The sequence below is a fragment of the Scyliorhinus torazame genome, chromosome 7 (assembly GCF_047496885.1).
Source record: "Scyliorhinus torazame isolate Kashiwa2021f chromosome 7, sScyTor2.1, whole genome shotgun sequence".
Lineage (NCBI taxonomy): Eukaryota > Metazoa > Chordata > Chondrichthyes > Carcharhiniformes > Scyliorhinidae > Scyliorhinus > Scyliorhinus torazame.
The window spans coordinates 224,463,550-224,489,782 of NC_092713.1; the positions used below are offsets into that span (position 1 = coordinate 224,463,550).

General features: G+C 45.0%; 1 protein-coding gene across 6 annotated transcripts in view; it reads left to right on the forward strand.

Annotated features, from left to right (window-relative positions):
- The window catches only part of msx2b (muscle segment homeobox 2b), a 41,678-nt gene extending 16,749 nt beyond the window's left edge, over positions 1-24,929 (forward strand). For 3 of the 6 annotated variants that reach the window (XM_072512105.1, XM_072512104.1, XM_072512103.1), the window contains 2 exons: positions 23,274-23,633; positions 24,312-24,929. In XM_072512105.1, the coding sequence (XP_072368206.1) occupies positions 23,390-23,633; positions 24,312-24,736 (669 nt within the window). In that variant the 5' untranslated portion in view covers positions 23,274-23,389 and the 3' untranslated portion in view covers positions 24,737-24,929. Of the gene's footprint in view, positions 1-17,972; positions 18,085-21,943; positions 22,044-23,131; positions 23,634-24,311 lie in introns of those variants that run through there. The other 3 variants (XM_072512101.1, XM_072512100.1, XM_072512102.1) reach the window with 3 other exon arrangements.
- Positions 24,930-26,233: the final 1,304 nt, after the last annotated feature.

Consider the following 26,233-nt stretch of genomic DNA (forward strand, 5'->3'; position numbering starts at 1 on the left):
GATAGGATTTCTGAGCATCTGGAAAGACACGGCTTGATTAGGGATAGTCAGCACGGATTTGTGAGGGGTAGGTCTTGCCTTACAAGTCTTATTGAATTCTTTGAGGAGGTGACCAAGCATGTGGATGAAGATAAAGCAGTGGATGTAGCGTACATGGATTTTAGTAAGGCATTTGATAAGGTTCCCCATGGTAGGCTTCTGCAGAAAGTAAGGAGGCATGTGATAGTGGGAAATTTGGCCAGTTGGATAACGAACTGGCTAACCGATAGAAGCCAGAGAGTGGTGGTGGATGGCAAATATTCAGCCTGGATCCCAGTTACCAGTGGCGTACCGCAGGGATCAGTTCTGGGTCCTCTGCTGTTTGTGATTTTCATTAATGCCTTGGATGAGGGAGTTGAAGGGTGGGTCAGTAAATTTGCAGACGATACAAAGACTGGTGGAGTCGTGGATAGTGAGGAGGGCTGTTGTTGGCTGCAAAGAGACATAGATAGGATGCAGAGCTGGGCTGAGAAGTGGCAGATGGAGTTTAACCCTGAAAAGTGTGAGGTTGTCCATTTTGGAAGGGCTAATATGAATGCGGAATACAGGGTTAACAGTTGAGTTCTTGGCAATGTGGAGGAGCAGAGAGATCTTGGGGTCTATGTTCATACATCTTTGAAAGTTGCCACTCAAGTGGATAGAGCTGTGAAGAAGGCCTATGGTGTGCTCGCGTTCATTAACAGAGGGATTGAATTTAAGAGCCGTGAGGTGATGATACAGCTGTACTAAACTTTGGTAAGGCCACATTTGGAGTACTGTGTACAGTTCTGGTCGCCTCATTTTAGGAAGGATGTGGAAGCTTTGGAAAAGGTGCAAAGGAGATTTACCAGGATGTTGCCTGGAATGGAGAGTAGGTCTTACGAGGAAAGGTTGAGGGTGCTAGGCCTTTTCTCATTAGAACAGAGAAGGATGAGGGGTGACTTGATAGAGGTTTATAAGATGATCAGGGGAATAGATAGAATAGACAGTCAGAGACTTTTTCCCGAGGTGGAACAAACCATTACAAGGGGACATAAATTTAAGGTGAATGGTGGAAGATATAGGGGGGATGTCAGAGGTAGGTTCTTTACCCAGAGAGTAGTGGGGGCATGGAATGCACTGCCTGTGGAAGTAGTTGAGTTGGAAACATTAGGGACCTTCAAGCAGCTATTGGATAGGTACATGGATTACGGTAAAATTATATCGTGTAGATTTATTTGTTCTTAAGGGCAGCACGGTAGCATTGTGGATAGCACAATTGCTTCACAGCTCCAGGGTCCCAGGTTCCATTCCGGCTTGGGTCGCTGTCTGTGCGGAGACTGCACATCCTCCCCGTGTCTGTGTGGGTTTCCTCCGGGTGCTCCGGTTTCCTCCCACAGTCCAAAGATGTGCAGGTTAAGTGGATTAGCCATGATAAATTGCCCGTAGTGTCCAAAATTGCCCTTAGTGTTGGGTGGAGGTGTTGACTTTGGGTAGGGTGCTCTTTCCAAGAGCCGGTGCAGACTCAATGGGCCGAATGGCCTGCTCCTGCACTGTAAATTCAATGATAATCTATGATTAATCTAGCACAAAGGTTCGGCACAACATCGTGGGCCGAAGGGCCTGTTTTGTGCTGTATTTTTCTATGTTCTATGTTCAATCTGTGAAGGCATTTCTTCAATGACCATCATCAGGTGGCCCATTTGGATCAATGTCGTGCATCATGAACTGCAGCGTCTTCTTGCTTCAAACCAGATTGCCTTCTGGACTCATATGTCCCCCTAAGCCTGGTGTTCCAGGACCCAGGTATCTTAGAAAAAATTGTCCTTCTTCCTGGCTACAGAAAAGGAAGGAAACAGCAACAGCAGCCTCCAGACATTTGCAGCCACAAGCAGTAGCAAGCAGAACCTGCAGCTGTGAGGTGCTGTCACAACTAACAAGGCCAATTCCTTGTTAACAATTGCCTTCAGCTGTAAAGTTTGAGGCTGCTCACAGTCAAAGGGAGTTAAAGTGACCTTCAGCATATAACCAAGAACAGGGCTCTGTCCTGGAGGTTTCTGGTAGGACAGACAGGCAGCAGCTGTAGTTGCCATTGTTATGGGTATCCACAATATTTAAGGATAGCTTGAATGCTCACAGACAAAAAGCCCCTCAATGCGCCTCCCCCCCCAATCCCTCCCCATCCCCCCCATCCCCTCCACCACCACCACCGTGCCAGGACCAGGGGCGACCCCTGACCTGGAATGCTTCATTCCCCGATTAAGTGCCAATGCCTTGAGCTGCATGCATGAAAATGGAAATGGCTACTCACCTCCTCACTTCCCCTCAACAGCCATTGCACCAGCTTCACATTTCGAAAAGGAGTATGAAACGACGCCCGCGTGATTTCTCGCTGGGGAGCCGGTTAATTCCCAGGACTCCGTTACATTTGACTTCAATCGTGCTAATGAGATGGAAATTAATGCAAATTTGGGTTAATGATATGCACACCATGGGCGCAATTCTCCCATTGGGAGACTAAGTCCCAACGCCGGAGTGAAAACCGGAGTGTTTCACTCCGGCGTCGGAGGCCGTTCCCAGCCCCCTATTCTCCCGCCCCCGGGGGGCTAGGAGCGGCGCCGCGTAAATGATGACACCCGCGCATGCGTGGGTGCCGTCCTCCCCGCTGCCGCCCCGCAAGAAGATGGCGGATTGATCTTGCGGGGCAGCGAAGGAAAGGAGGTCCTCCTTCAGAGAGGCCGGCCCGCCGATTGGTGGGCACCGATCGCGGGCCAGACCCCTTTTGAACCCCCCCCCCGGTGCAGTAATCCCCGTCGCGCCCCCACGGGCCGCCCCACCCCCCCCCAGTGTTCCCGCGCTGTTCCCGCCGGCAGAGACCAGGTGTGGATGGCGCTGGCGGGAACCTGTCGTGTTGGGTAGGCCATTACCAATGGCAAGCGCCGATTCTCCCAGCGGCCAGCCGTTAACGCTGCGGGTCCTTGTTCAGGCGCACTCCCCTGTTCTCGTCAATCCGGTTTGGATTCCTTCTGGCTTGTGAGAGGTTGAATAACCTCGGTTTGTTCTCACTAGAACGACGGAGGTTGAGGGGCGACCTGATAGAGGTCTACAAAATTATGAGGGGCATAGACAGAGTGGATAGTCAGAGGCTTTTCCCCAGGGTAGAGGGGCCAATTACTAGGGGGCATAGGTTTAAGGTGTGAGGGGCAAGGTTTAGAGGAGATGTACGAGGCAAGTTTTTTTACACAGAGGGTAGTGGGTGTCTGGAACTCGCTACCAGAGGAGGTGGTGGAAGCAGGGACGATAGTGACATTTAAGGGGCGTCTTGACAAATACATGAATAGGATGGGAATAGAGGGATATGGACCCCGGAAGTGTAAAAGGTTTTAGTTTAGACGGGCAGCATGGTCGGCGCAGGCTTGAAGGGCCGAAGGGCCTGTTCCTGTGCTGTACTCTTCTTTGTTCTTTGTTCTTCTTTGTTATTCGCGCCGCGCGGTTTGGGGGTGGGGGGGGGAGAATCGCGTGCGGGCATCGGGACGACGTGGCGGGACTCGCGGGGCGCCCGGGTGATTCCCCCCCCTGGCGTGGGGGGGGGGGTTGGCGGGGGAGGAGGGGAGAATTTCGCCCCATAATTGGGTGAGATTCAGAACTCGCCATCGGGACCAGGCCGGTTAGATAGCAAACTGATTCATGCCGGGCGCAAATCTCGATTTTGGCCTTTCCCACTATTTAACCGCGTGTCCAGATTCGTGCCAGGAGAAACGCAATGGTTAAATCGCACACATGGTATTTGATTATGTATTCAATGACCTGCTCGAAAATTCATATGAAGTCATTGACATCGAGGACTTTGGGGTTGGACTCTTGGCATTAAGTACCATGCCTATCAGGACCCACAGCCTTAGTGAAATTTACCCAGAGGCGCTCCTGGTCCCTTCTGGATAGATGCCTTCTTTCCTCCTCTCCACCTCCTGCACTAAGGCCTCTTGATGCCATGTTGCGCTATTACTGAGTGCTGAGCATGTCAAAATCACAATGGGATGATTTCTAACATCTGCTGCAGTCCCACTGCATCTTTTCTTTAAGAGGTACAGATTAGTTTTAAGTAGCGGGAGCTACCCTTAACTTGTTGTCGCCTCCAGGACCGATACGACTAGGTAAATTAGGCAGTCGCCTAGGTGATAACATTTGGAAGAGTGTCAAAAAACTGAAACAACTAAGGGCTTTAAAGTGACGTAAATGCCCAAAGTTTCTACAAGTGAAGCCAAAACTTAGAAATTTTCTGAAGCAGCCTTTTCCCAGCCCAGCCCAACCCCCAAGCGAACTCACTAAACCTCCAACAACAGCAACCCCATTCTCTCCATGCTCACTGATCCACCATTAAAAACTTCCCCTCTCCTTCATGCTCATTGATCTATCAATGACAACTTCCCCTGTTCTTGCACCCATCCCAGCTGCTCACTGATCCTCAAATCACAGCATTTTTCCTCCGCGTGCTCACGTATCAGTATAATCTTTATTATTGTCACAAGTAGGCTTACATTAACACTGCAATGAAGTTACCGTCAAAAGCCACACTCCGCTGCCTGTTCAGGTACACCGAGGGAGAATTCAGAATGTCCTACTCACCTAACAGTACATCTTTCGGGACTTGTGGGAGGAAACCGGAGCACCCACAGACACGGGGAGAACGTGCAGATTCCACACAGACAATGACCCAAGCCGGGAAACGAACCTGGGACTTGTCAATCATAGCTTTTCTTTCCCTTGTCTCCTGCTGCAGATGCTCACTGATCCTCCAATCAGTTTCCCCCCTTCCCCTTTCTCTGCTGCCACTTTTACCAGTTACCTAAGAGCTCTGCTTTTTCAACCAATCAGAAATCTCCTGTGTGATTGTGGTGATGGGAATGTTGATAACTTGCAAGAGGTGTGGGAGTGTGTGAATCTAGTGAGCAGACTAAGACGAGAGTGGGGGCAGGCCGCAGATAACAACTACCTGTCAATTTGACAAATTTTAGCACTTGTGTGGGAGTGCTTTTGATGGGGACCAAGTAAAACCATTTTACTGCATTTGTTTTCAAAATTTAATTGTGGGGTGGGCACAAGGCTGAAAGTTCGCCTGGGTGCCTGATATTCTTGCACTGATCCTGCCTGCCTCTCACAATTTTGTACTTCCTACTCCGGCATGCGACCTTCCATGGCACAGTAAGTGTTGGCTGCGACCACAGGCAGTTTGGAGTTAGCCTGCTGTCTGCATCAGGAGCAATGAACTTGAAGGTAAACCTGCATCCCGGTCCCAGCATCCATTTCTGTCCCTGTCGAATTTTGCCCAAGAATTGTTGATTGCACATCTGTAAACATCTGGACAGTTTATTATGAATTTGTGCAACACATGTAGTTATCTTATCATTGTCAGCCCATCATCATTCAATCAGTAATATTCAACAACTTTTGTAGTGCTTTTAACATAATAAAACATCCCAAATCATTTTACAGGAGCATTATAAAACAAAGCATATTACAAAGGCACATAATCAGATGTTTGGTCAGATGACCAAAAAGCTTTGTCAAAAAGGTAAGTTTGAAAGAGTGTCTTAAAGCAGGGAAGCAAAGTAGAGAAACAGAGGATGTAGTGAGAGTATTCCAGGGCCTGCCTTCTTCAAACAGTGGGGTCATGTTTCCCGCCACCCAAAGAATCAGCAGGAACTCACCTCACCGACTCGGACACCCCGAAGCCAATTTGTGGTGGATGGAAGGTAAAGTTCAAGAAGACACAGGAGACTAAGTCCAGGAACTGGAGGCCCAGGTAAGTTCCAAGGGATCCAGGAGGGCGTGGAAAACAAGGGGAGGGGGGCGATGGGGATATCAGGGTCCCAGGGGAGAGGCTAGTTGGGAGAGGCACAATGAGGGAGTGAGTGGGGCCACGCCCAGAGGTCACTGGCCCTTAAAGGGGGGGGGGGGGGGGGTCACCCACTTCAGAAGGGTGCTTCCTATGGAGGCACCACCCCCGCCCCCACCTTCCTGTCTGAAATGCAACCTAGTTCTTTGTTGGGCTTTCCCCACAGATGTTCAATTTACCGTCTGCCTCAAAATTGAGGCACTTGAGTAGTCATTTAATTGAGCACTTAAGGGCCTCAGTTGGGGCAAAGGTGGGCTTCCCGTCCAAGGCCTTGCTGCTCACTGTGTGGTCAGGACATGAACCCAGAGGGAATCCCATCCCTTCAATTTTATTATGCCCCCACCTATGAACCGATGATTGGGGAACCGTATAATTCTGGCTCAGAACTAGGGCCTCAGCAAATGAAGATATAACCACTAATGGTGGAGCAACTATAATTAAAAATAGACAAGAGGCCAGAATTAGAGGACCACAGATATCTCAAGAGGGTTGTGAAGCTGGAGGAGATAGGGAGGGTCCAAGCCATGGAGGGATCTGAAGACTGGGATGAGAATTTTAATGTCAAGACATTGTTTAACTTAAGTCAACGAGCACAGGAATGGTAGGAAAATGGGACTTGCTGTGAGTTAAGACATGGACAGCCGAATTGTAGATATCCTCATGTTTGTAGAGGATAGAATGTAGGAGACTAGCCAGGAGTGTGCTGGAATAGACAAGGATAGAGGCTTGAATGAGGATCCCAGCAGCAGTTCGCCTAAGACAGGGGCGACGTCAAATGAAAATAGGCAGTCTTAGTGATGGCACAGAAGTTGGAAGCTCATCTCGGGGTCAATTGTAACACCAAGATTGTGAATAGACTGTAATCTCAGATTGTTGCCAGGAGAGGGATCGAGTCAGTAACTAGGAAAATGGAGAGGAGAATGAAAACAATGGGCGAGATCTGCCAGCCAAGTTGCACCAGAAAAGCAGCGTGGCACAGCCGGTAGATAGATTCCTCTTCCTGGATCTACCTGGCTTGTCACACCTTACAGGCTCTAACGCGACCTTGTGAGACGTCACAATGTGAATCCCGCCCATTGTGGGCAGGATCACTTTCTGGCAAATCTGCATGTTAAAGTAAGACAGCTAGACTCAATCTAATATGCATTCCCGAGACCTGACCAAGGCGTGAGACTAACCCCGTTGCCTTGGAGATCTTGGGTGAGCGCTGTTCAGTGTTGGTTTCCACCAATGGGGACCAGACAGGGGTCTCCAGGGGTTTGGAATCCCCCAGCTGCTTTCCTTCTGGGCAGTTTGGCACACTGACACTGCTGGTGCCACCTGGGCAACCTGGCACACTGACACTGCCAGCCTGTCACCCTGGCCACTTGGGCCCGGGGGGGGGGGGGGGTTGACGACCCTCTTATAGGTGAGTTGAAGCTAGGTGGTGGGGTTCAGGGGTCCTGATCTCTCCCTGCACTGAAGCGATGTTTCGCGGTTCGGGTAGATTGCGCCCAATGGCATCAGTCTTCCCAGTTACTCAAAAGAAATTTCTGCTCATTCACGACTGAATTTTAAGAAGTCTGATAATTTAGCAACAGTGGAGGAATTGAGAGAGAGTTGGTGTTGTGGTAAAGCTAAGTGTTGTTAACGTGCACGTGAAAACTAATATTGTGCCTTGGATGATGTTTCCTGGGCAGCAGGTAGGTGAGAAATATGTTTGGGCCAAGCATGCATCCTTGGGGGAGACTAAAGGTCACAATGTGGAAACAAGAAGAGGAGTCATTGTAAGTGATTCTCTGACTACAACTACAGAGTCAAAGATGGAGCCATGGGAGTGCAGTCCCAGCTGTATGACAGCAGAGAGGTATCAAAGGAACATGGGGATTCTCCACTCCCGCGCCGAAGTGGCCGCGCCGTCGTGAACGCCGTCGAGGTTCACGACGGTGTGAAACGGCCCCGATCCTGACCGATTCAGGCCACGACAATGGGCTAGGATCGGGGCCGCGTCATCTACACGCGCCAGGCCTTGTCGCCGCGTAAAGGCGGCGTCGCATAGATGACGCAGCCGGCGCCGCATAACTGGCGTCACCCGCGCATGCGTGGGTTGGCCGGCACCAACTCGCGCATGCGTGGTTGCCGTCCTCTCTGAGTCCGCCCCGCAAGAGGATGGCGGACGGATCTTGCGGGGCCGCGGAAGGAAGGAGGTCCTCCTTCAGAGAGGACGGCCCGACAATCGGTGGGCACCGATCGCGGGCCATGCAACATTTGAGGTACCCCCTGGTGCAGGATCCTCCCTCCCCCCCCCCCCCCCCGCAGGCCGCCCCCCCAACGTTCGCGCGCTGTTCCCGACGGCAGCGACCAGGTGTGGAGGGCGCCGGGGGGAACCGCCGTTTTGGAGAATCTCGCCCCATAGTTTGCTCATCCATGTGAAAGGGAGGAGCCAAATTTTACCTTTGTCACAGTCACATAAGGATATGAATTTGTAACTTTCATGATTGTCATGTGGCAGGGACAGAAACCCCCGATCAGAGAGATTTGTCTGGAAGATAGGCTCCATTTGTGTGTGAATTAAGGTGAGCTCCAGTTCTGTGGGAATTAAGGCTAGGCTCCAGTTGTGTGTGAATTAAGGCTAGACTCCAGTTGTGTGTGAATTAAGGCTAGGCTCCAGTTGTGTGTGTATTAAGGTTAGGCTCCAGTTGTGTGTGAATTAAGGCTTGGCTCCAGTTGTGTGTGAATTAAGGCTGGGATCCAGTTGTGTGTGAATTAAGGCTAGGCTCCAGTTGTATGTGAATGAAGGCTCGGCTCCAGTTGTGTGTGAATTAAGGCTAGACTCCAGATGTGTGTGAATTAAGGCTAGGCTCCAGTTGTGTGTGAATTAAGGTTAGGCTCCAGTTGTGTGTGAATTAAGGCTTGGCTCCAGTTGTGTGTGAATTAAGGCTGGGATCCAGTTGTGTGTGAATTAAGGCTAGGCTCCAGTTGTATGTGAATGAAGGCTAGGCTCCAGTTGTGTGTGAATTAAGGCTAGGCTCCAGATGTGTGTGATTTAAGGTTAGGCTCCAGTTGTGTGTGACTTAAGGCTAGGCTCCAGTTTTGTGTGAAGGCTCGGCTCCAGTTGTGTGTGAATTAAGGCTAGACTCCAGATGTGTGTGAATTAAGGCTGGGCTCCAGTTCTGTGTGAATTAAGGCTAGGCTCCAGTTGTGTGTGAATTAAGGCTAGGCTCCAGTTGTGTGTGAATTAAGGCTAGGCTCCACTTCTGTGTGAAGTAAGGCTAGGCTCCAGTTGTGTGTGAATTAAGGTGAGGCTCCAGTTCTGTGTGAAGGCCAGGCTCCAGTTCTGTGTGAATTGAGGCTGGGCTCCAGTTGTGTGTGAATTAAGGCTAGGCTCCAGTTGTGTGTGAATTAAGGCTAGGCTCCAGTTGTGTGTGAATTAAGGCTAGGCTCCAGTTCTGTGTGAATTAAGGCTAGGCTCCAGTTGTGTGTGAATTAAGGTGAGGCTCCAGTTGTGTGTGAATTAAGGCTAGGCTTCAGTTGTGTGTGAATTAAGGCTAGGCTCCAGTTCTGTGTGAATTAAGGCTGGGCTCCAGTTGTGTGTGAATTAAGGCTGGGCTCCAGTTGTGTGTGAATTAAGGCTGGGCTCCACTTCTGTGTGAATTAAGGCCAGGCTCCAGTTCTGTGTGAATTGAGGCTGGGCTCCAGTTGTGTGTGAATTAAGGCTAGGCTTCAGTTCTGTGTGAAGGCCAGCAGCGGGATTGTCCACTCCCGCGCCGAAGTGGCTGCACTGTCGTGAACGCCGTCGAGGTTCACGACTGCGTGAAACGGCCCAGATCCCGACCGAGTCAGGATCGGGGCCGCGTCATCTACACGCACCAGGCCTTGCCGCCCGCGTAAAGGCGGCGCCGCATAGATGACGCGGCCGGCGCCGCATAACGGGCATCATCCGCGCATGCACGGGTTGGCCGGCGCCAACCCGCGCATGTGTGGTTGCCGTCCTGTCTAAGTCCGCCCCGCAAGACGATGTCTGACGGATCTTGCGGGGCCGCGGAAGGAAGGAGGTCCTCCTTCAGAGAGGACGGCCCGACGATCGGTGGGCACAGATCGCGGGCCTCCCCACATTTGAGGTACCTCCCGGTGCAGGATCTCCCCCTCGCCCCCCCGCAGGCCGCCCCCCCACCCCAGCGTTCACACACCGCTCACGAATAGCGGGGGTGCCGGAGAATCGCCATTTTGGGTGTCTCCGGCGATTCTCCGGCCTGCGGCCCGCGAAACTCGACCGGGCCGTTCCCGCCGCTGGGGAGAATCGCGGGAGGGCGTCGGACCGGTGTCCCGGGAAATTTTGTCGGCCCAGGCGATTCTCCCAACCGGCGCGGGAGTGGAGAATCGCGCCCCCAGTTCTGTGTGAATTAAGGCTAGGCTTCAGTTGTGTGTGAATTAAGGCTAGGCTCCACTTCTATGTGAAGGCCAGGCTTCATGTTTCAACAAATGTACTTTCTTCATTGGTGAACCTAGACAGTGAACGCAGGCAGGCTGATTGGCAGTTTGGGCACAACAGCTGAGCCTGATCTTCACAAATCAAAGCCTTACTTCCAGCAGCAGTCACTGGCTTGTGATCATGAGTCAGAGTCCTGACAGGATTTTTACCTGTTTAGTCTACAGCCTCTGGCTCCAAGTTTAAAAAAAAATCATTTGTTTGCAGGATGTAAGACCAACAGCAGAAAGCTTTTGGGGATGTTCAATTCAGAGATCAGTTAAGAATCAACCATTTGGGGGACTGGGGTTATGTATAACCTAGAGTAGGTAAGTCTATCTTCTTCCCTGTTAAACATTAATGAACCAGTTGTCCTCTTAGAACAATACAACTGCTGATTACTTCTAAATGAAAAGAAAAATGCTGAATTCAAATTCTCACACTACCATTGTGGGATTTGGAATTCATGTTCTACAGGATTATTAGTCCATACCTCTGGATTATTAGTCACTAACAAAACCTTTACACTACTGTACTCCTTTGTAGCATTCATGCTGTGACTTGAGTGAGAGACCTACCTCAGCAGAGCATGGGATCAAGCCTGGGATTTTCCTGGTTTGTATGGCCCAGGGCATTTCATTAACCCATCAGAAGAGTTGTTCAAATCTTTTATATCAATTTTTAATTGTGCTTTGAAACAACAGAGCTTTTTTAAAAAAAACTGATATTTCTTACCTGCCGTAGGGCCAGACGCTAAAACTTGTACCAAGTTTAAAGAACTGTTTTCTTAGCTACCGAAAATCCCATAAAAACAGTTGGGTTTAATAATCCAAGCCATATGTTTTATATAATCTGCCAACAAAACCAAAGCAAAAGGGGAACAAAAATAAAGCACCTTTCTTCATGAATGACAACGCAAAAAACAAGGTACCCTTTTGCTGAAGAGGAATACAAGACCCTATCCCAGAGTGAATTTTGATTCTGGCTAAACCAATACAGGCAAAATAATAACTTTGCACTTCAATCATAGAAGCATATTAGAGAGAAAGCAAATGAGAAAGACAGAGGAAAATATGGCCGTTATGCAATGGATCTGGATCCGCGTTTGCACTTCCTGGTATCAATCTGCAAGAGGCTGCATCCTCACATAATTAAAAATAGCATGGTTCAGTAAATGGTGTTCCATAAATTGGGAAAATCAGGTGTTCAGAAACACTTGAATAAGTAAAAATAATTACACATGGCTTTTTATTTTTGCTTTGAATCAATGAACTCTATCCCAAGCTAAATTATGGATAAGAAAGGCCATCCAGTCCATCTTAGATCATCCATTCAAACTGGCCCTTGGGTCTCTCCCTTGTACTGTCCAGTTGATCTTTAAATGATTCCAGGCTTCTTGCTTTTATTAATCTACCCATAGGCTGTTTCCTATTCAGGTGTTTTTCTTGTTACCTTGGCCATTGCTTATCCATTAACCAATATCATTACAATTAGATTATGTTGCCATTTGTGCAATTGCTGTTTGTGGCATCTTGCCTTGCACAGATTGACTGCCACATTTCCCTACATTACACTGCAGAAGTTCAAGAAGGCTCACCATCACCTTCTCAACCATCATACCGGTGCCAAAGAAGAACCAGGCAACGTGCCTCAATAACTACTGTCCGGTGGTCCTGACATCAATCGTAATGAAGTGCTTCGAGAGGTTAGTCATGAAGCATATCAACTCCAATCTCCCAGAACGCCGAGATCCACTGCAATTCGCATACCGCCGCAATCGGTCCACAACAGACGGCATCTCCCTGGCCCTACACTCATCCCTGGAGCATCTCAACAAGCACTCCTACATCAGATTCCTATTTATTGACTACAACTCCACCTTCAACACCATAATCCCAGCCAAGCTCATAGCAAAGCTCCAAAACCTAGTACTTGGCTCTTCACTCTGCAACTGGACCCTCGACTTTCTGACCCACAGACCACAATCAGTAAGAACAAACAACACACTTCCTCCACAATAGTCCTCAATTCCGGGGCCCCACAAGGCTGCGTACTTAGCCCCCTACTATGCTCCCTGTCCATGCATGACTGCGTGGCAAAATTTGGTTCCTATTTCATCTACAAGTTTGCTGACGACACGACCATAGTAGGTCGGATCTCAAATAACGACGAGTCAGAATACAGGAGGGAAATAGCGAACCTAGTGGAGTGGTGCAACGACAACAATCTGTCCCTCAATGCCAGCAAAACTAAAGAAATGGTCATTGACTTCAGGAAGCAAAGTACTGTACACACCCCTGTCAGCATCAACGGGGCCGAGGTGGAAATGGTTAACAGCTTTATATTCCTAGGGGTGTACATCTCCAAAAATCTGTCCTGGTCCACCCACGTCTACGCTACCACTAAGAAAGCACAACAGCACCTATACTTCCTCAGGAAACTAAGGAAATTTGGCATGTCTGCACTGACTCTTCCCAACTTTTAGAGATGCACCATACAAAGCATCCTATCGGGCTGCATCACAGCCTGGTATGGCAACTGCTCGGCCCAGGACCGCAAGAAACTTCAGAGAGTCGTGAACACAGCCCAGTCCATCACACAAATCTGCCTCACAGCCATTGATTCTATCTACGTCTCCCGCTGCCTGGGGAAAGTGGGCAAATTAATCAAAGACCCCTCCCACCCGGCTTCCTCACTCTTCCAACTTCTTCCATTGGGCAGAAAATACAAACGTCTGAGAACATGCAAGAACAGATTCAAAAACAGCTTCTTCCCCACTGTTACCGGACTCCTAAATGACCCTCTTATGGACTGACCTGATTAATACTACACTATCATACTATCATAGAAAAAAAATTCTATGATAATCCTGTGTGCTTCACCTGATGCCCGTCTCTATGTATTTACATTGTGGACCTTGTGTTGCCTTTTTATGTATTTTATTTTTATTTTATTTTATTTTCATGTACTAAATGATCTGTTTGAGCTGCTCGCAGAAAAATACTTTTCACTATACCTCGGCACATGTGACAATAAACAAATCCAAATCAAGGGCAATTAGGGACAGGCAAGAAATGCTCGTCTGCAATGTCCACAACATGTGAAAGAATATATATGAAAAATACTTTATGAGGGAAGGTGGCTGGTTAGCTCAGTTGGCTAGACATCTAGCATATGGTTCACAAGAACACAAATAGCATTGTGGTCAATTTCCATTCCAGTTGAGGCAGACTTAAGGAAGCAGAATTAGGCAATTTAGCCTCCCTCCTCACCCTGTCTGGAGGTGCAGATGGATCTGGGTGCCCGAGCTCATGAATCATAAAATGCAGGTACAGTTAAAGTTGGCATAGTCCTAGATGACCATAGGCTGTTTTCCCCTTTGAGGGGGAGAGCTGACTGGTGGTGTTTTAACCTGAGGATCACCACACCTCAGGTGAGGGGAAAGGTTGGCATGGGAATTGAACCCGCATTACTGGCATCACTCTGCATCATGAGCCAACTGAGCAAACCGGCCCCATCCAGCCTTGCAGGTACAGCAAGTAATTAGGAAAGCTAATAGAATGATTTAATTTATCGCAAGGCAGATTGAATAAGAGGGAGGTTATCAGTTGTACAGGACATGTGTGAGGCCACATGAAATGAAACGAAATGAAATAAAAATTGTTTATTGTCACAAGTAGGCTTCAAATGAAGTTACTGTGAAAAGCCCCTAGTCACCACATTCCAGCACCTGTTTGGGGAGGCTGTTACGGGAATTGAACCATGCTGCTGGCTAACCTTGGTCTGCTTTCAAAGCCAGCAATTTAGCCTTGTGCTAAACAGCCCCTTCTGGAGTACTGTGTACAGTATTGGTCACATTATTTAAGGAAGGATGTAAATGCTTTGGAAGCAATTCAGTGAAGGTTTACCAGGCTAATATCCAGGATGGGTGGATTGTCTTAGGAGGAAAGGTTGGTTAGGCTAGGCTTGTATCCATTGGGGTTTAGAAGAGGAAGAGGCAGCTTGATTGAAAGATTTAAGATCCCGAGCGGTCTTAACAGAGTGGATGTGGAGAGGATGTTTCTTTTTCTGGTTGATTCTAGAACTAGGGGTCACGATTTAAAAATAAGGTGTCACCATTAAAATGAAAATGAGGAGAATTTGTTTCTTTGAGGGTGGTGAGTTTTTGCAACTCTCTTCCTGAAAAGGTGGTGGAAGCCGCCAAGTGTTTGAATATTTTTATTTTAAAAAATATATATTTTATTAAAGTTTTTCGATCAACCAAGAATTTTTCATTTTTACAACTTTGTAACAATATATACAGTGATCGTTTTTAAAATAATATATTAACTAACGGCAAATGCCAACACAAATAAAAAACGAAAAGAAATAGTAATAGTAACATTGAGAAGATAGTCTTTGAATATTTTTAAGGCGGAGGTGAATAGTTTCTTGGTAATCAGGGAGGTGACAGGTTATCAGGAATAGGCTGGATGCAGTTTGAGGTTGCTATCAGACCAGCCCTGATACTATTAAACAATGGAGCAGGCTGGAGGGGCCGAATGGCCTATTCCTGCTTCTTGTTTGTATGTTTGTCCCATAGCGACATCACAGTATAAGCAATTGTTCAGCAACCTTCGAATAATGAAGATGTGTCATGAAGAAACACTTCATAGATTTGCCTTTTCCGTATCATTCACTATCTTCCATTCCTCCACAAGATCATCCCTCTGGTTCCTCTTTTCCAAGCTGGAGAGCTTGTCTTCCTTTTTGTTGAGGTCTGAGTTAAAAGGTATGAGCATACTCTCTGTTGCCCCAAGCATTTGAATGTTGCACTTGTATCCGAGTGGCCAAAGCTAACCATTTACACAAGATTTGGTCTGCCGGAGCAATGTACATTTTGTTTATGACGCACATGACTTACATTCTATTGTTTTGACCATACAGTTCAATATTACACACACTTTATATATTGGCATTCTGCATTGATTGTGCACGTTGAAAATCAAGTCAATTAATAGTTGGTGGCTTCTTTCTACTTCATCTTCAGATAAACCAACATCGTTCTTGAATTGCCCGTGTTTAGTTCCTGATTTTATTTTGCACGGGTCTGCATTAATTTCATCTGGTATTTTTCTGTCCACTTACCAGACGTATTTTTTCCAGATCATTCTATAATTCCTGAGCTGCCTCCTTAAATTTCCCTGGCATTTCAAGTTTAATGTTACATTGATCACAACAGCCAAATTGTCCTATTTGTTTAAGGTTCTCCAGCGTTTTGTATAGATGATGGGGCAGCACGGTAGCATTGTGGATAGCACAAATGCTTCACAGCTCCAGGGTCCCAGGTTCGATTCCGGCTTGGGTCACTGTCTGTGCGGAGTCTGCACATCCTCCCCGTGTGTGCGTGGGTTTCCTCCGGGTGCTCCGGTTTCCTCCCACAGTCCAAAGATGTGCGGATTAGGTGGATTGGTCATGCTAAATTGCCCATAGTGTTGGGTGGGGTTACTGGGTTATGGGGATAGGGTGGAGGTGTGGACCTTGGGTGGGGTGCTCTTTCCAAGAGCCGGTGCAGACTCGATGGGCCGAATGGCCTCCTTCTGCACTGTAAATTCTATGATTCTATGATTCTATGATAAAAAATGTTTTTAGAAATATTCAAAATGGGACACAAGAGTGGCTCATGGATTTTACTCGTGAATAATATTGATTTCAAATGTTTCAAGGCCATCATAATAAACGCCATGCTTAAATATTCTGCAACCAGTGTATCATGATCCTAAAATTGAAGTGTGAGCTGAAAAATAATATAACCGAAGTCTCATAATTGTCTGTTTCCAGCTCAGCAATATCACCAGCTTCCACCTCTCCTAATTGCCACTACATTTGAAACATTTTGCCATAGCTTTGCAACTTGAGATTCTGAATTTCAACTTTCCAGTTCCACGGTTCACAAATTACTGCATGTCCAAGACTCTTCTGCCAGTATTTTATCCTGCTCTAAGTCCTGCTCCCCAATTACCCATAACTTCAACAACTTCATTAGTTCCTCCTTCCTCAATGCATCAACTTTAAAGACTTTGATCTATATCCATTCTTTGGCCTTGCCCTTCCCAGCTCTGTAATCGCCTTCAGCTTTGTGTTCTCGTATGTGCCCTCACATCGTACAACTCTGACATTTGTTGCACCCACACCATCAGCTTCAAACTCTCCCTAAACCTCTCTGACCTTGGGATTTCTGCCCCCTTCTTTAGAAACTCATCGCAACCTACCCCTTTGATCAAGCTTTCTGGCAACTACCCTAATCTCCTTCTTCCAACCCTGCTCACTGTTCAGTGATTATTCACCACTCTGAGGTGCTTTTGGACACTTTATTGTGTTGAATACAAGCTGCTGTTTTTGTCAGGACCCTAAACTGGATAAATAAATGATACTGCACAGGATCCTAAACCGAATAATTACATGATACAATAGTGAATTAAAAATATAATTAAACTGGCTATTTTTTGTTGATGTGATACTGAAAACCGTAGTCCTTCAGATTTTAGTCAACACTTTCAAGATAATTTTACAACAATTTAAGCAATACTTTTGCTCCTTTTTATACCTTGTCCCTGTCCACTCCTTATTCTCTTTGCCTCATTTTAAAAATTAACTTAGCTAAACTTCAATTTTTTTCACATTTAATCTAATCTCTTAATTTTTATTCTTCGTTTAATTTTCAGAACATTAACCTGCAAATACCTTGCTTATTCATTCTTTTCTGGGCTCCCAAACACTCATTTTTAAACTGGAAGAAACTTCCAAAAGAATTGGTCTTGATTTAGAAGCCAACTCTGAAGGAAAGTATGCATAGATAACTTCCTGTGTTACGGACTTCCAGCAGGTCAAAGTTCATATGTAAAAGCATGATGGTGCTGTTGATGTGTAACTTGTCAGTAACCTTCGCCACCTGGTCACACCCTTTCCATAGCCAGGTAAAGTTTTAAAGAAGAGAACATATCAGCATGCAACCTTCATGGGTATAAAAACCTTCATCAGCATGCAACCTTCATGGGAATTTTAAAAAAATTAAAATCAAGAAGATCTCTGAAGTTACACAAAGTGGTGATGTGAGACTAGCACTACACAGCGTCTAACATAAATTATAAAGATTAGGAGCAAAATGGAAGATAGCCATCATTTGCCCCCGATCTGACAGCTCTTAAAACTGTCCAGACTGAGTGGGGCAGATTTCAAAGATTGAGTCAGATTTGAATGCAAAATGTGTCCAATAAAAAAATCCAGTTAAATACTAAACAGGAATAAGAGCTAAAACCAAATAATCCAATTGTTTAAAGATGCCATGTTGTCTGGTAAAGTTTGTTGCATGGCAAGTTATCAAAATTGTAAACAAAGGGCTACACAATGGGACAATTGGTAATGCAATAACATCAGAACTTGAGCATATATCAACAGCTGTATCTTTTAAAAATCTAGTTCCACACCAATTAGCAAAAAGTCCAATCTGCTGCATAAATTTACCACAGTAATCAACATGACAAATACTTAGTGGGTATTTGAAGCCAGTTTCTCTAGTTGCTCCAGGAAGCAGGCTAGAATAACATTCCCCCATGCAAAAAGAATGTCCAGATTTATTAATTTAATTCAATTTGTGGCATTTGCGTTTCTACGTCTGTTCAAACCCACTCGAGGACAAGACAACATTACCTAACCTGACATTCCATTATGGTACTGAGAGAAGGCTGGAGCTGCTGCTCTTTGGGTGAGATGTAAAACCATTTGTTCCAAGACTTCAGGTGGCCAGTGTTCACATAAATGCAGGGAATGTTCGTAATACCCGAGCCAAGTTTGTTCCTCAACAATTGCCACCAGAAATAAGTTAGCCAGCCCAAAACAAAACACTTGAGATGCTGGAAATTTGAAATGAGAACAGGACCTGCTGGAGATTCTCAGCAGGCTTAGCAGCACGGTAGCATAGTGGTAAGCACTGTTGCTTCACAGCGTCAGGAACCCTGGTTCGATTCCCAGCTGGATCACTGTCTGTGCGGAGTCTGCACGTTCTCTCCCTGTCTGCGTGGGTGTGGGTGCTTCGGTTTCTTCCCATAGGTCCTGAAAGACATGCTTGTTAGGTGAATTGGACATTCTGAATTCTCCCTCAATGTACTCGAACAAGCACCATAGTGTGATGACTCGGGGATGTTCACAGTAACTTCATTGCAGTGTTAATGTAAGCCTATTTGTGACACTAATAATGATTATTAATATAATTAGCATCTCTGGAGAGAGAATCAGAGCCTGAAACTCTCTCCCCAAGGATATTTCCTGACCTGTTGAGTATTTCCAGCGTTTTCCATTTAAAATAACTAGTCATGTGTTTTATTGTTATTTGTGAAATCTTCTTCCATGCAAAATGGCTTCCACATTTCTAAGGAAAAATGCTTCACATGCAATTAGTTTCTGAGAGAAGTGATAAGTGGGGTCATTGTGAAAAAAAGCATAATTAAATATTAAGCAAGTGTAGAATACTGAAAAAGTCTGTGTAAGTTTCATTGTCAGTCCCATTTTTCCAAATAATGACAGAGAAAAGCACTGCTGTTTATCAATCTCTAATTCTTTCCAATGTTACTTACCAGTGGAGTCAAATTAAGATCCACTCTCGTCAGAATAACCCATTAACCTCAGCAGCATCCTCCCCCTCAATTACCAAAACCACCAAAGTAAAATTTAGTTTGAGCAAAAGTAAACTAGATAATTGGGATATAGGCTTCCCACCTTCCCAGTTCCTTCGATCCAAAGGGGTCTATGTCCAATCAGCTCAAAACATATAAGGCATAGTTTCTCCTTGGATCGGATAGGGAAGCTTTTCTCAGTCAATTTAAAATTGCCAGAGAAAACAATCACCTTGAATGGAATTTAAACTTAATGATCTGTGAGACTTTAGGACACATCTGCGACCGTTTTGATTGTAATTAGAGAAAGCAATTTTTAACAAAAAACAAAAATGTTGTGCTGGAAATAGGTGGATAGCTTTTTTGACCATTTTCATTCCTAAGATTTGGCTGGTGTATCTTTTGCTCTTTGTTAAGCACTGAACTCTGTGAGCAGACGTTTACCATACCTCTTACAGCAGTCGAGCTACTGTTCGGGTCTCTGGTTAAAATGTTTACCAAACATCTTTGGGGGGGGGGGGGGGGGGGGTCCTCGGGAGTGACCATATCTGAGAATGACAATGGCCAAGGTACTGATGTAACGAAATGCAATCAGCTCACAGTTTGTTCTTGATCAAACTATTTCAATTACTGTATAAAAAGCTCAAGTTTATTGCTGCATGTGATTTTAAAAATCTGAGCATTATGTGCTTATGGTCTACGTGGCACCAACTATACAATAATGTTTTTCCATCTATCTGTGCAGCTATTGATACTTATATGCCACAGATGAGAGGGGTGATATTTAAACTATTGGCATCCCAAAACATATTTCAATATTAATGTTAGTATTTGCAAAAACAATAGTGAAATGCTTTCCACATTAGAAGATATAATTCAATCTATTATTCTCACTAAATAACCAGCATTGGCCTGAAACAATTAAATATTTTATATTTAGCTGTACTTAAGAATATTTAGGACATGATATATGTATTGAGGGGATACATATTTACATATGTACGCCCATAATAATTGCAAGTACGCCCTTTAATTAAATGAAACATTTGTGTTTATTTTTTGACATCATATAGCTTTTTCATATGTTAACGGATTTTCGGTGACCAACCTCCCTGATCACCTGCAAATATAGTTTTTGATAAACGCATTTGAATGTTTTTTTTACCCCTTCAATGTTAGTTATAAAACCAACGCGCCCTCATCGAGAGTCAGATCAAACGATTTTAATTTCGCTCCTGTTTGAAAACTCAAGCGAGCCGTTGTTTTAAACACAATCAAATGTCCTGCTCCAAGCTTCAGAAAATTCATCACAAATGGAGACTGACAGAATCATGCCTGTCTCCATAATTGCAGACAATTAAATCCACCGTTCTGTTGAGCTACCCTCGGTGCTTAAGTACTGTGCTGAGCTGGAGGAATATCGATACATAAACTGGTATAAATCTCATCTAACCTATCGTTGCTGTTCCCGTAACATTTGGATTGCTCATTTCACAATTTAGTATTTTCTCTCGTCAACAAGATATTTGATCGTATTGCACATCTAAATAAACAGCATTTCTTTATTTTTCGATTTATTAGATACGATATCGAGTGAAGTTATCTGCAAAGTTACCAAAGTAATACATTTCCTTGACAGAACATTTGCTGCTTATTTTGTACGAATTTAACAAGTAATTCGGTTTTTATTTAAATTCCTACACGCGGAGAGGATAAGAAGACTCTCGTTTCAACCTTTATCAATTCGATCTGGCAGTTAGTGGCTATTTTACCATTGCACTTTACTTGGAGCTTTCTAAAACTTCGAACTGCAATGGTTCGGGGGTGCGTTATAAACAAAACTGGCGACTAAAAATCACGAAAGTGGTGAAATTAAAAAAAGAAACGTTTTTTTCCCATGCATGCGAACGGGAAATGCAAAGAAGTGGACCTACCTGTCTTTCAATGGCTAACGGAATCCCATCCAATGCCGAGTGTTGCTTATTTGCACATCACCCAAAGAAAAAAACATCGCTTCATGATTTAGACAGAGAAACACAGTTTCGTGCACTTAAACCCAACAATATTATTGAAAGCCGTCACTGAAGCAACCGAGTCAAAATAATTCCAGACCCCATACGAAACGAGTTTAAGTGAATATTTTTTTGAATTGTTCAAAGTGCATTTCAGATAACGGTACGTGAAAGTAAGCGTGGGATGAAGGGGATGAGAAATTGGGGGGGGGGGGGGGGGGGAAGTTTGAAGAAGAGCTGGGGGAGAATATTTGTAAATGAGGAAGGAGGGTGACAATTAATTATTATTGCCCAGAGCTGTTGGGCTGAACGATTCTGAAGAACACCTAACTTCGCCGCGATAAAGCCAGGGCGGACTAACGGGTAGAAATGCCTGAACCGGTTTGAGGGTTACTTAACTCCTGTAATGGTATTGTTTAGGTGTCCAGTTCATTCCTTCTGCACAACCTACTTAACGTAACACAAATCTGTCGGGAAACATGACTCAAAAACACACCGAAAATGTTGTCCCATGCGTGCATTTAACCAGGGGTCCCTTTTTGTTTTGACCATGTGGACATTCAGAATTTAAACAGCGTCGCCACGATTGTCGTGCTGGGGCGTACAGACATTATCCTGTAAGCAAATTGCGATTCATATTGATGTGGCACCGTCTGGCAAAATAATACATTCGATTAAAAATGCGCTTCGCAGCTTAAGCTTCTGTAATCAAAAAGAGGGAAATATATGAATGAGTATGAAGGGAAGAGGCGAGGGACGAGTTATGTAAATGTCTGTCATATTCCATTTTGATTCATTGGTTATTTGTCGAATCGTAGTTAAGAAATAATCTGCGGACTGCCTCTCCTTTGATCACCATCCCGACGGGCAAACCACCCGGACTAAAATTATCCCATTGTTCGCTGGACAATAATTGCATCGTGAAATATGTGAATAGCGGCAGTGTTTAATATCAGCGTTTGAAAGCTTCTGTCTGTACACATCTCCAACAATGCAGGTCACCTGTATGCCACCTGTCCTCAAACTACACCAAGGGCTGGGTGAGAACAAGTCTAGCTGGTTGCAACTTTCAATGTGTCATGGGCGTTGTAACGGAATCCAACGTTATCTCTATTTTGTAAATGTGAACGGAAAGTAACATTTGGTCTTGACCTGCATTATAGCTTTCTACCTTATCAATTAATTGTGCAATGTACCCCCCTATACCAGCTTGCACGCACTAATTGTGAACATGCTTGTTCTTTTAGCTGTGATTTCCTGGAGCCTTTAGTGGTGCTGTTAAATAATTAAGGTCCTTTTTGAAAATGTATGACATGTTGCTATTAGATCGCTTTACTGTACTAATAAACGCTGTATCGGAATGCATTTAACGGCATGCATTTTTTTTTAATACACACAGGATGTTCAGTTTAAACCCTACTGGCAAGCTGGTGTTTTACAAGCGGTTACGGCTGTGTTCTTTTTCCTCTCTCTCTTGTTGTTGCTTCGCTTTCTTTGCCTATCCTCGATTTCAAAGCTGGGGACGGGCTCTGGATTCAGCTCTGCCCGGGGGTTGGGGCGTGTTCGGCGGGGGCGGGACGCTCCTGGAGCCGGCCAAACTTTCCACCAGCGTTCCCCAGGGAGATCGCCTTTGATGTCGCCGATGCTGGCGCCTACAAACAACCTCACTTGTCTGCCTTTTCACCCTGCTGACTAATCGTGACAGACTGTTTATCCACACAATTAGCAAGGCAGACAGTTCTGAGAACAGGTGGCTTCAGGCACAAAGGACCAAGTATCACATCCATCCCTTCCCCACATTTATTGCTTTTTATTCCGGGTTTTAAGCGCCCCCTCAGGGATACTTTTCTCCCCCCCCCCCATATTTTTTTCGGGGAGGAGTGACGGTTGCCTTCTCTTTTCACTTAATTAGCTGCATGTTTACAGTGAGATTAGAGCCCCGCAGTTATCACTAACCCATCGCAGCCAGTGGCCCATCTGATTAAGGACTAATTTATTTAAAACGATCATTTACTGCTATTGGCACTTTGATCAACCAATCGCCTTGCCGGAGCTGCAGCGCCACCCGGCCAGACCTCGCTGATTGGCTGAAAGTTTCGCCCCCTTGTAAAGTTTTTGCAACCTTTACTACAGTTCCGTGCCATTCTGACCCTTTAGTTGTGGAAGTTGCTGAGTTTGGTAAAGGATCACTTTCTCCAGCGTTGTAACTTTTTTTTGTTTTTTTTTTGTTTATGCCTTTTTCTTGTTCACCATGATGTCTTCGCCACAAGGCTTAACAGTGAAGGATAACAGCGTCGCTGACCCAGAGATTCAAAGGGCTGCCGAAACTGCTTTGAGCGATCACAAAGTCCAAGTGTCCAGCCTTCCCTTCAGCGTGGAAGCGTTGATGTCCGATCGGAAGCCTCACCGAAGTATTGTGCCTCCTTTGGACGGAGCAGGCGGCAGCGCCTCCCAAAAGCTTGTCCCCAAGTCAGTGGCCAGGGAACCGCAGAGTCCCGTCGACTCCTCATCCTGCCCACCGGAAGGTTTTACAAAAACTTACGACGATTCGCCAGTGAAGTCTGAAAACTGCAAGGAAGAAGAGTGTGTGCCGTGGGTGAAAAATGCAACCTACTCGCCGCCTCCAAATAGTGAGTTTGTTTCGAGATTTATGTGGCTGCTTGATCCAATGCCGCGTATACATTTATTTACAGAACTACTCTCGGAAGTATGCGATGTTTTAGACATCACAGCTAAACCCCTCGGTCTCCCGGTCGAGGTAAACAGCGCTGTAACTTCCACTGCGATCGAGAGCATTAGAAAACTGTTGCCACAGTTGAGCACATCTTGAAAGGCGTGTGTGGTGGTTTTTAATCTGACTGTTGAACTCAGTGATGGTGCCATAGACACCAATTCTCTGCTTTCAAAAATCTCCGGCTGCCTACTGCTGTAACTAAACGTGTTGACAGCCAATTAAACATCGAAGTCAACGGGGTGGGCAATGCTAACTGATGTGAACAATTCGTTCAAAATACTCCCCAACAGGGGCAGAGCCTAAAAAAAAAACAGGTCGCCGGTGTTGACTGCGATTTAACATCGCTTTGGTGGGATAGCTGTCAACATTTGCAAAACATGGTGGAACATATCATAATTGGGTCAAATATGCTGTATTTCTGTGATCGATTTTTAAAAAATATATATGTATTGGGGTGGTAAATGTTTTAAAGATCATGATGGCTGTTATTGTTTAAAGCAAGTGTGTTGTTATCCGTTTGTGAACTCCACTGTGGACATAACATATTGATCCGTCCTTCATTCATTTTTACTAGGACATTTGAGCCCCACTTCTTGCACTCTGAGAAAACACAAAACGAACAGGAAGCCCAGGACGCCCTTCACCACCTCTCAGCTCCTGGCCCTGGAGCGCAAATTCCGGCAGAAACAGTACCTGTCCATCGCCGAGAGAGCAGAGTTCTCCAGCTCCCTCAACCTCACAGAAACCCAGGTGAAAATCTGGTTCCAAAACCGCAGGGCCAAGGCAAAGAGACTACAAGAAGCCGAACTGGAAAAGTTCAAAATGGCAGCGAAGCCCATGCTACCCCCGGGGTTGAGTCTGACTTTTCCCATGAATTCCCCGATGCACGGAGCTTCACTTTATGGACACGCTTATCCTTTCCATAGACCTGTGCTCCCAGTCCCCCCTGTAGGACTTTATGCCACTCCTATCGGATACAGCATGTACCATTTATCTTGAGGGGGGGAAAAAAACACAATTATAGAAGACTCAAAACTTTCAAATATATTTGAAACGATGCCAGCGCTTTTAACATTGTTTTGATCGCTGTCCCTTTGAAAGGGATGTTATGTACTATTTTATATATATATGGAGATTTATTATTTCTTATACCTTATATTTGTGAATAAATTAAAGTAATTGTTGAATACTACGTTATACTGGTCCATCTAGTTTTCATTATTACCCCCCCCCCCCCCCCGTACCGAAAATAAATATAACTGCATCTGAAAACAAACACGTCCTGGGACAAGCGTGTTCAAATCTTTCTGTCGGAAAGTTGAAATGTTACTTACGCTTATCCAACTGGGTTGGAGACCAAATTGTTTCAAGGTAAAAGCCATTTGAGGTGCTTACTCCGTTGCAACACTGAAAATAAAACTAGATAAATGCCCAGTATTCTGTGCATAAAGGTAGTCCAGGAATCGAGTTTACTTAATATTTAAGGTATTCTGTCTTCCTCATCCCACGCTAGTGCTTTTCCTCAAAACTCTTGACAAACTTAGTGTCATTTTTTTCTTGCGGGGTGCCCAGCTGAAGAAACAACATTTTATATATTAGCTGTTGTCAAGTTGAAAATAATGTCATTTCCCCTACTTGACATCCATGTTTCAACATGATATAGTGCAGGAGTGTTTACCATTTGAAAGTTGACTTGACTCAAATGTTAGTTGAATCTGGCTAGATTAATGAAACAGATAGTTACCATAATGAAAACCTGATGAGATCACATCTTGGATACTGTTTCATACAGCACGTAAGTGGACATACTCTTGAACTTGTAATTTCAACCCACACAACCGAGCCAGTCAAAGTAAATATGGACCTGAAAAAAAAATTGTTTTACATTGATCTTATTTTCAGGTATATATAATACATAATGTATTTCTAAACATCAGCAAGTTCCCAACTGTTTCTGTCACATGAAACCCTTTTCCTCCCTGTCTGTTAGTTCAAAATTGATCACACTTTTCTTTTCTCAGTCCATTAATCACACAATAAATAATGGGACAGACGATTCGCTGGCTTTGTTTTCCTTGTTGGGTTGGGATGTTAATAATATTCTGTAGTGCAACTGCAAACAATTAATACATCTTGTTAAGTGGCATATTTAAGCCTTTACTTTTCAGTTCCTGCTGGATTATAAAAGGCAATTGTATTTTAATTTTATGGGGACAATCAATACAGTTCATATGATGGAACAAAAATCAATGAAATTCAATGCTAAATAACACATCAGCACTTCCATCAAATAGTTTCTGCTGTACAATTCCAAGGTGCACAATGATATGCAATATAATAACTTAATGTTAATTTTGACATGTTCAACTGATTATGTTCAAACAAATATGGATAATTTAATACATCAGAAGAGCCAATTGTATAAAATGCACAGGAGAAACAGACCTGGTTTTGGGGAAATGGAAATAGAATGAAATATTGTGGGAGTATAGTTAG